The 11,294-nt window shown below is 28.3% G+C and overlaps 2 protein-coding genes across 2 annotated transcripts; both read right to left on the bottom strand.

Annotated features, from left to right (window-relative positions):
- Positions 1 to 878: 878 nt before the first annotated feature.
- Positions 879 to 3,501, bottom strand: LOC120176967 (agamous-like MADS-box protein AP1). The gene is made up of 8 exons (XM_039183245.1): positions 3,317 to 3,501; positions 2,317 to 2,395; positions 2,148 to 2,212; positions 1,771 to 1,870; positions 1,639 to 1,680; positions 1,450 to 1,491; positions 1,140 to 1,270; positions 879 to 969 (listed from the first exon to the last, which is right to left on the bottom strand). The coding sequence occupies exons 1-8, from the start codon at positions 3,499 to 3,501 to the stop codon at positions 879 to 881; spliced, it is 735 nt and encodes a 244-aa protein (XP_039039176.1).
- Positions 3,502 to 10,284: 6,783 nt separating this feature from the next.
- Positions 10,285 to 11,037, bottom strand: LOC120176976. Its single transcript, XM_039183250.1, has one exon. The coding sequence runs from the start codon at positions 11,035 to 11,037 to the stop codon at positions 10,285 to 10,287; it is 753 nt and encodes a 250-aa protein (XP_039039181.1).
- Positions 11,038 to 11,294: the final 257 nt, after the last annotated feature.

Below are 11,294 nucleotides of genomic sequence, written 5' to 3'. Positions count from 1 at the left end.
TAAAACTCTGTTTTGTTGTAGTGGCGATATGTATAAATTTAGTGGTGTTTGCTTTGAAAATGCCGTTATATACCTATTTTGTTGTAGTGTGTATCAACAGTGGTTAATATAATTTTGAGTACTCTTTTCTTCTTCAGTAGTCATAATGGGACTTGGTTCGATTGAGTTCGAAGGGGTTTTTTTTAAAGAGGCTTTCTTTTCTTTTCTTTTTTAAAAAAAACTATAGTTCAAGTATCAATTTAGCTCAAAAAATTTAAAATTAAATTTATTATATACTCTTTATTTAAAATTTTTGGACGAGTCAATGATTCGATGTCATGAGTCAATGTTCAAATAAAAGAATTTGAAAGATGGCATTTTTTTAATATTTTGATGTTCATTTTAAGGTTCATGTCTTGAGTGTGTGATTATCTACTCAAATAATATCGTTTTTAAGATACAAACATGAGACAATATGATTATCAACACTCGTAATATCATCTTTAATACTCACTATATATTTAATACTATAAATATGATTAGTTGAAGTACAACATTACAAATTAATACATAACTGAATATGAAATCCTAACCTAAAATAAAGTCAACAATTGATCATAACTACTGATTGGAAATTCAAGATCCATGGAATATATATATATATATATATATATTATAAATTTATCATAGACACATATATGTATATATACATTTACACGTCAAAATAGGAACATACATATAAAAGCATGCTCAGCTCTTTCTTTTACCACGATAATGCAAATCCATCACTGTTCCTATTCACACAATCCAAAACTTCATAATTAGATGCTAAAACAAATCATTCTTATACATATACACATTCATACATACATATAATACATATATATGTAGTACCAATTTCAAGCGGCAAAGTATCCCAGATGGTAAATAGGTTCAAGGGTAAGGTCAAGTTCATTCCTCCTCACTTCAGTTGCCTCTTCCTGGTAAGTGCTATTGCATCACAAATCGTAGAAACAAGTTATGATCACACCATTTTTTATATCCAAATCTACTTTGGTTGGATGCAAATCTACGTTACTTCAACTTTTCATTTTTTTTACAATGAAAACGTATGGAAGTCGCATACCCTTATCTGATTCAAGAGCAAGAAGAAATGTTACCCGATATTCAAACAAGGATGCGGTGGCGGCGGCGGCGGCGGCTGAGGCAGCAGAAAAGATGATGTGTTGAGGCCATGTTCTTTCTGCCCCCACTGTGACTGCTGCGCCACTGCCTTCTCCCTTTCCTTGATCTGCAAATACCAACTCAAGCTCTTTATTCTTATTAGCTCTTAACTATACATCCTAGTTCATACACTGATGTGCGGTGTCGTGTGAATTACTGATTGTGTATAAGTTCATATAATATACTACGAAAATTACGTTTTCCGAATTCGAACACATATTATGAAACCTAGAAGACAAAATTCACCTGCTTTGCTAGCATGGCGTTTTGCTCCTGTATCGCCTTCTCCTGTAACAAAATCATTTTCGTAATGATATATACACAAGTTAATGAATAATATACATGAACATCTATACATACATGTATATAACTTTATATATATATATATATATATCAATGATTGACAAGCAGACCATATGTTTTGAGAGGCTTTACCTTTCTCTGAAGCTCAGAGATAGATTCGCAAATGAGTTGGTTCTGCAGAGATCCATTATTTCATCATTAAAACAACATTAAGACAGTTCCAATTGAATGATAAGAAAAACCCTTATAAAAAAAAAAGCATACTTTTCTAGATCGAATGTGTTTAATAGCAGTATCAAGCTGCTGTTCCAAGTTCTGCAGCTCCTTGAGACTCAGTGAGTCTAAATCTTCTCCCATATAGTTTCTGGAATGTTTAAGAATTAAGATTAATGTTGAATATATTATTGAACATATAATCATGTACCACGCTCATTCAAGTTAAAATAACATAATTTTTAGTATCCCAAAAATGATCTGTTCAACCTACGTTACTAGGGTTAGTCTTTTTTTTATTATATAAGATACATTCTTGTAAATATATGGGGGGAAGACATAATTGTAAATTGAATAAACTTATGTCGAACGCATATTTAAATTCAACACTTCCGAATTTAGATAACATAATTTATAAATTTAAATACCTATGATTTTTCTGCAAGAGTTCAACCTTGGCCTTAAGTCTGTTATACTCCATAGACCAATTACCCTGCAGAACATGATTAACACTTTTTTATGCTATTTGCTCTCTCTCTCTCTCCCTCTCTCTCTCTCTATACATGCATACATACATACATACATATATATATACACCTGAGGTTGAGATTCTATGGCAACAAGCTGTCTCTCAGCATAAGAATACCTTTCGTATCGTTCAAGTATCTTCTCCATACTAAAAAACATACAGAAGACGCAAATTCTTAATCCTAAAGTCTGTATATATGATTTTTCTTTTTGTTCTTTTGCATGTATTTGTAAAAATTAATGTTATAATCAAACAATCTTTAACAAGTCAAGCACCGACAAAAAATTACTAAATAAATTATACTAATAAATTAATAAATAGTTAGATAAAACTACACTTCATAATTTAGTATATATAAATGTTTACTTTTCATTTTCAGAAGAAAAAAGAGTTTACTGTTCATGATTATAGGGTGTGTAAATTTTTTCTGTATACTAAAAAATATATAGAATTTGTGGTATGAATAAGGAATTTTTTAATATATACGTGAGTTATTCCATTTTAGTTTAGAGCTAAGCTAAAAGAATTGAATATTCAAGATTTATAAATGATATTTTGGGTGTAAATCCCTCTATTTTCCCCTTCAAACTATAAAAAATGTATAAATCATCTTTTAGAGTTTTCTGTTTAGATCTGGGAGTTCGTGAAAAAACCATAAAGGGTTTAGGGTTTGATGAGCTGCTGAGCAGAAAATGTATAGTAATGTACCAGCAAAACATAAAGGCAAAGGAAAATAGGGTTTCAAGTATTATCAATTTAGTTCATGTAATTCTTTTGTGTGTGTTTTCTCCTGATTAAGAAAGTTAGGCCATTGGACATGAAAACAAAAAAAATTCAAAAAAGGAAAAAATTAATTGTTCTCCGTTTGGTCAATAACTTGTTTAATTAGCCAGATTTGACAAAGCTCATCCCGAAATTTCCTTTCTTTTGCTACTTTCATGATCCCCCGCTGATGTTCGAATTTCTTTGTTACGTTTTGAGGAGATGTATCTTCTTTTAGTTAAACTGTTAACCTTGCATGAAAGTGAGTTTAAAAGAAAACCCCAGAAACGGCTTAGTTTTTTTTACCAGGAATCAGTGGAGTACTCAAAAAGTTTGCCTTTGAGAGAGAAGACAATCAAAGCAACTTCAGCATCACAGAAAACAGAGATCTCATGAGCTTTCTTCAACAAACCAGCTCTCCTTTTGGAGAAAGTAACTTGTCTGTTGATCTTGTTTTCTATCCTTTTTAAATGAACCCTACCTCTCCCCATTTTTCGAATATCTGAACACCAAAACAAGCAAAACCCAGATCCTTAACACACTAAAAGGAAACAGATCCAAGTAATTGTAAAAAATACTATACCTAATAAGTTGGGGGAACCCTTTTTAGGTTTCAGCTTCTTGTGATTTTGCTAAATATGAAGTGTTTGCAGAGAGTGTGTGGAAAGAAAAAAAACATATATGTAATTTGAAATGGAACAAAAGTAGTGGTTTTAGGGTAAGTGGAGAGAAAAAACCAGAGTGGTTTTAGACTAATGTGCTGTCGGGTTCCCATTGGTCCAGGTTGCTGTCTAGTCGTTACCATTGTTTGGAACCACAATTTTTCATTTTATTGTTTGCTTTTTCTAAAAGATAGGTTTTCTTTTTCACTTCCTTGCTGTATAGGTAATGGATGCTAATTAGGATTGTGTAAAACCGATATCGGATCCAATCCGATCCAAAAATTTCAGATATTTAAAATAGTAATTTGTATTCAATCCGATAATTGGATACCCGATTTTTTCGGATCAGATATCCAAATCCGAATATAAAATTTAATTTGACAAAACATTAATTTTAAAATTTTAAATTTTGTGATTTAATGTTATATAATCAATACTTCTACTATATGTATATATATATAATTACTACACACAATAAATAATTAAATACTCTAATTTTTATTGAGTTAGAGCTTTAATGGGTTAGTGGGATACTAATTTATTAGGCTAAATGTATCTAAAATTTAAAGGGCCAATTTGTTTCTTTAGATTTTCGGATAATTCAAAAGTGGATTTTATCCGATCCGATTATCTGAAAAAAATTTCAAATATCAGATCCGAATTATTCAAAAATTAAAAAATAAATGAAATATCTAAAATTTTGAATCAGATCACTGGATCAACGAATCGTATCAGTTCTTTTGTACACCCCTAATGCTAATAACCTATAATACCATGGTTTGTCACACCCTGCCTGCTGACGGCGGACCTTTTCTTCTAAATATCCAAATGGTAATACATAATGCAGATTTGTACAAAATCTAAGTCTACATTTTGGTAGAAATTAAATTGTTAAATTTTTTTAAAAGTAAAGATTTAAATATAAAATAAAAAAAATTAAAATATAATTTAATTTGTATTTTGATATTTATGGATATCTTATTTAATTATGTTCATATTTAGGTAATTTATTTTTTTCTAATTTAAATTCTAAGTAAATATATTTTAATATATTAATATTCATTATCTGAATTTTTTTTACTTTTAAAGATAATTAATTCGTATTGAAATACCAGTTATCCGCTATTCAAGATAAAAAAAATAACTTCTATATATTAAAATAATATTTAAATTTAAGATACATAATCAACAAGTTTACATATTAAAGTAGATTTTTCTATTCAAATTCAGATATTGCATAAACTGTACATATATAATCCACTTCTACTTTAAGTTCAACATTTAAAAGCTATATTAGAAAAACGAATCAAGCAATCTCAATAATTAAGATATTTGTTATTATTATTTTTTAAAATTTTGATTTCAAACACCACATATGCAGAGACAGATGTTCAACAAATCATAAATCTGATGGTGGAATTGAGTGGCACGTTTGTAGTTTGTTTTTAAAAATGACTTATTTTTCATCAAACCTATAATTAAGTTACGATGTGCTACCCTAAACAAACTATAGATCCGTCAATGAAATTGAGTGACATGTTTGTAACTTTTAAAAGAAAAAATAACTTAGTTATTAACAAACCCAATTAAGTGACCGTAAGTATAATTTACTCGTTCTTATATTGATAATTATTAAAATGCTACTAATTAAATAATTTTTTTATAAAGTCTCAAAGGTTTCATCTTCAAGATTCTAAAAAGTTTTGTTTTATTTGTTAATTTTTTTAATTATAATTATAATTATAATTATATATATATATGATACACTAAGTAAAACTACTAAGTTTTACATCAATTTATAACAATTAGATTGAAATAAATAAATGACTTAAGTTTAATTAAAATTCATAACTCATGAATAAATATTTCTTTAACTCATAGTAAAATAATATTTTTCTTTGCATGGTTTATTATTTAGGGTTTAAGGTTTAGAATTTAAGTAAGAGTTTTAGGGTTTTTGATTTTGGGATTGGGGTAAAAAAGATATTGTTTTACTGTAAGTGAATATTATCTCATATATATATATATATAGGGGTAGGATCCAATTACATTGTGTAAAATGCTTTTAGTTTTACACATTTTTAAGACCATTAGATGAAAGAAATTAAGTTTGAGATTAACAGTAGAAAATGAGGTGTAAAACTCTTTTAGTTTTGCACCTTTTTAAGACCATTGGATTAGAGAAATTAAAGGTTGAGATTAACGGTAGAAAATGAAAAAATATTCAATGAAAAACAAATAAAGATGTAATATCAATCTTTGGTTTCCCTCAATCCAATGGTCCAATAAATGAGTGAAACTAAAGAGTTTTACATAGTGTAAGTGGATTTTAACACACACACACATAGGGATAAGATCCATTTACACTATATAAAACTAATAAGTTTAATTTACTATTTATAACCATTAGATTTAAATAAATAAAGGGCTTAGATTTAACTAAAATTTATAAAACAAAATTATATTTTTCAACTCACAGAAAAATAATATCTTTACCCAAATCCTAAATCTCAAAACCCTAAATCCACTTAACTTTACATAATACAAGTGAATCCTATATATATATATATATAAAAGTTCTTAAAACTATCAACCCTTCATTTAACCAAGTCCTTATATAAATTTTATTCTTATAGATCTTATATTGAATTTCTTATGCAAATAAAAGTAGCTAGTTTTATTAAGAAAATAATCAAAATTATAATAAAGATTTATATAAATGTAAACTAAACACATAATTAGAACATATTCCTATAATCATTGACACAAGAAACTAGTCGTCTGAGATTATACAATGATCATATAAGAAAAATGTTAAAATTTCACCTAAAAATTTAAATAAAAGATATATACGAACATATCAGATTGCAACAAACAAGTTAAAACAGGAGATCAAACTATTGAAACACCATCCACAACTCCCTTCTCTTTCCACCGGAGAAGTCAATTGATCCTCCTCTGAAGAGATTTCCAGCAACTCCCTAGCTGACTTGCTTTCCTTCCAGCTTCTCACATTGCTTTGGTCAATCGAATTATCTGAAAACCCAAGTTCAACAACCCCTACTTCGACAACAGAGTTCCCTATCTGTACTTCCACCACTTCGCTTATCTTCATCCTCTGCTTAGTTGACACCAAAATAGTTAATTTCTCGCAGTCAACTTGGTGGTCCATGTTTTCGCCATAAACTTCGAAAGTACCCCACAGCTTTACAAGCCTCTTCTTGTTACCCCGTTCCAGCATTGTATGTCGATGTTATTCATTATACATAGTCAGTACATCAAATACAAACCTATATATTTTTATTTTTTATTTTAAATGAATAATAAATTCATATATATTAATTAATCGATTAAAGTTAATTACCATTTTATAATTATTGAATAACTATTAAATTTATAATTATATTAAATTTAACAAATAGCATTAATATAATTTCATAGGGATTCACATTTATCATTAAAAAGCATAAAATATGATTTTTTTTTTAATTTGAACTATGAGTGTACCTATAACCTTAGTCAAATAAATGAGTGCAGTATCCAAAAATATCGTCAAATCCCATCATAATTGTTTTCATTTTCTTAGTGTTATTTTCTTTTTCCATTTCCTGTTGAAGGTACAGAAAGTTTCATTGGGTCCATATAACAAATATAGAGAAACCAAGGGAATCTCTCCCTCGTGGGCATAAGCAGTGGAAGCCAATGAAAACTATTCTACTATCACGCATTTTGTCACTTCAATTATTTATTACAAAAATGACGAGTCGGACATTTTTTTATCCACATAAATTTCAATAATTTCGTAATTACAATAAGTTAGAATAATAAAATTATTGTTTATTGACATTATACATAATAAATTTTATTTTATATTAAAAAATAGAGGTAATATTTTATCAAATTAAAAAGTTATATTAAAAATGTAAGAATGTAAAATTATAAAATTTCATAAATTATAAAATTCATGTATCAATAAAAAAATACATAAAATACATAAAAAGTTCGATAGTCTCTTAATACATCAATCCATCCTTGATCGTATTATTGAAGAAGAGGGGACATCACTCATTTGACAAATACAAGAAAAATCTAAAGGGTCTTGATATGGTTCGATACAAGGAATTGTAATGAGGCGAGCACCCAAATGTATTTCTTCTTTATATAATAAGGATTTATATTATTATTAGATATCAAAGTAAAAGAAAAGGAAGGAGAACCACTTATTTTTTAGTGAGTGGTGAATATTTTTTTAGAGTTAACGGATTTGATAATTAAATTTGTCAATTTTAATTGTGGTATTTGTGTTTTTTAAGCAATTTGGTATTAGAATTTTTCATTATTATAAAAAGTGGTACATGCGTTTTTCTTTGAATAAGATCGGTACTTACATTTGTTAAACATTACATAATTAATACTAATATTTATCAAACATCACACAAAATGGTTCGTATTAAATAAATTAAATAAAAATAATAAACTTTTAATTAAATTATCTAAAATCACATAAAATGATTAATATTAAATAACTTAAAAGTAATAAATATATAAAATTTAAATTATAACAAATTACAATATGGAATCCACTTATGCTTTCAAACATTTGATACTGGTTTAATAAATTCAAGTACTAAATGTATAATATTTTATAATTATAAGCAGGTCGGTCCTCATTATTTTAAGGCTTGAGGTGAAAATAAAAAAATGGTCCCTAATATCAAAAAATTTAAGAAATATGTAATATAAAAATTTAATATATTTTTTATTAAATTAAAAAAACATTAAAAATTCATTACAGTATAAAAGATGTCAAAAATAAGAATACAAATACTTATAAAACAATATAACATTCGATCATTTTTATGCAAAACCATTGATGATAATATCAACATCAATGTTTTTCAATATATTTTTCTCAATACATATCATATCATTTGAAAATGAAAGAACAATCTTATCGAAAATTTGAAAATATATAAAATTAAAAGAAAGAATTTGAAAACGTTATATACCTAGAATTTTAAGAACAAACTTCAATATGATTCAAACACCATCATTGATAATAAACAATAGTGACTTTACGTGTGAGAGAAATATGATAAATTAAAAAATGAGAATAATAATTTTCAGATGAATCATGAACATGAAAGAGAAAAGAAGCATGCTAATTATACTTAAATTTTTTCCTCTCATTAAGTTTTGAAAAAAAATAATGTTAATAAAGTTAATAAGTTTTTTCATTGATATGAAAAATCGGGAAAGAGATTTGGTGAATTGATAGTGGGAATTTGGAAAGACCAAAATTAAAGAGTTCAATTGATTTTTTTTATTTTGAGAAAGAAATATTGAATTAGAATTTTATGGAAGAACAATTTATTATCGTTAATATAAAAATCAATAAAAATAATTGGCACCTTAATAAATTCATGGGACCTATTATTTTATTGAGTAAATTGTTGTTTAGTACCTAAACTTTCATTTTTTTCAAAATAATACATAAAATTTAGTTTTTGTTTCATTTTAGTATCTACAGTTAAAAACTTCAGTTTTTTTATTTCATTTTAGTACACATTTAAAATTTAACGTTAAGTTTAATTTTTGTTGTTGAAAATTTAGGTACTAAAACAAATTAAAACTGATAGTTAGATACTAAAGGTGTTAAGTTTTTAACGACGTGATACTAAAATGAAATGTAAACTAAACGTTAGATATGATTATGAAAAAATAAAAAACATTAGATGCTAAAACGGATCAAAACTTATATTTTATGTACTAAATGCATATATTACCCTATTTTGTTTTACAATTTTTAATTTATTATCAAAAATATAAAAAGAATACACTAAAAAAATTTATTTTGTGGGCCGGAGGACACCCCCGACCCTGGCTCTGGGCCGGCCCTGATTATATGGATCAAATTGGTCAAAAAAGCATGTATCACAACCGTAAAAACGACAATTTCAAGTGTCAAATATTTAATTAATATAGATAGTAAATTGATTAAAAATATATGTATAAATGATATTTAATTAGATAATATATGTATAAATGATATTTAATTAGTTAATATATGTATAAATGATATTTAATTAGTTAATATATGTATAAATGATATTTAATTAGTTAATATATCAAGGTGTGCGGCATTGAATTTCAGGGCAACTTTATTCAGGCCTCAACGTCACATAGTTCCGTCCTAGGATATATGGCAGATCTTAGACTCAACTTTCGCTTGAAAAGACAAATACCTGTACCACTTTTACATTTGCTATGTTAATCTTTTTCTAAATGAATATAAAATATAAATATATATTATGTGGTCTACGCTTACATTTACCAGTTTTTTCTTTTCATAATTGAATAGTGTTTAAGCATTTTAACTCTAACTCAACCTTTTTTCTTAAATCTATTTGAACACCAATGAATGGCATAAATGGGTGTAGTGGCCAAGTGTTTGAAGGTTTTTTTTTTAAAGGGCTTGAATTTAAATTCTAAGTCAAAAGCTAATGTTTTAATTTCTCAATTATAAGATCAATTAAATAGTGTCATTATAATATGATCAAACTTGTGACCAGAGGACGTTTTTTTTTGGTTGCAAGAAAAGCCTCCAAGTGATCAGTGGGTTAACGCATAAGCTAAACTAGCATTATAAACTTGGAGCAGAGGTTGGATCTCCCTCAGAGTAATATACATATAGAGCAGATCAAGTGAGTCCATTCTTCCACTTCGAGCAAGGGTATCAGCTACGGAGTTAGCTTCTCGTTGAATGTACATTGTTTGCACACTCCAACGTTTATCGAGGAGTGCTCGGATACGTCTGATAAGGGCATTCCCATGGCACCGTTTAGAGGAATTAATCTGTCGAACTGCCACGTTATTATCCATCTCCAAGATGATGTTGCGGTGGCCAAGATCCCAAGCGACATTTGGACCGTCTAAGACCGCCCACAGCTCGGCTTGATATATGGGGCATAAACCTATATATCGATGATATCCCACGACCGACCGGCCAGCATTATCACGAATGACCCCCTCACTGGTTGCTTCCATGGAAGGTTGATGAATCGATCCATCACAGTTTGGGAGTTGCTTCTGTTTCCGCGGACTTAGATCCCGATTGCCACTAGTGTTCTCCAGCTTTATAGCTTTGGCCACGTCCAAGCTGACTTCAACATTTCTTGGGTAAACCAGATTTGTCCCTGGAAGACAGTTATTCCTTTGCTTCCAAAGTCTCCAAATCAATATGCCAAAGATGTGCCTCCAGTCATAATCCACGTGGCCCCATCCTGTATTATGAGAGGTTAGCATTGAGCCATTCAAAAATGTAAGTGGAAAAAGAAACTTATCTTCGCCTGGTGATAACTCCATAAAAAAGGCTACTTTTAAGGTATTTTCACTTAAATTATTGTTTGTGTAAGGGTTCATTTAGGTCATTTTAGATGCATGTAACTGCATATAGTTTTATTTGTGGTAATTGTATTATTTTATTTTGTTAAAGTGTTGTATGACGATGAAGGTGTGGTTTTTAGTGATGTGTAGGAAATAACAAGCAAAAAGGGCGAGTTGGGAAAGAATGTCGTGACATCACATATTGCTGAAGCAGATTAAAATGCCTTGGCATTTCT

The sequence above is a fragment of the Hibiscus syriacus genome, unplaced genomic scaffold, assembly GCF_006381635.1.
Source record: "Hibiscus syriacus cultivar Baekdansim isolate YM2019G1 unplaced genomic scaffold, ASM638163v2 tig00112264_pilon, whole genome shotgun sequence".
Lineage (NCBI taxonomy): Eukaryota > Viridiplantae > Streptophyta > Magnoliopsida > Malvales > Malvaceae > Hibiscus > Hibiscus syriacus.
The sequence above is the reverse complement of the archived record's forward strand: the minus strand, read 5'-3'. Positions and strand labels throughout refer to the sequence as shown.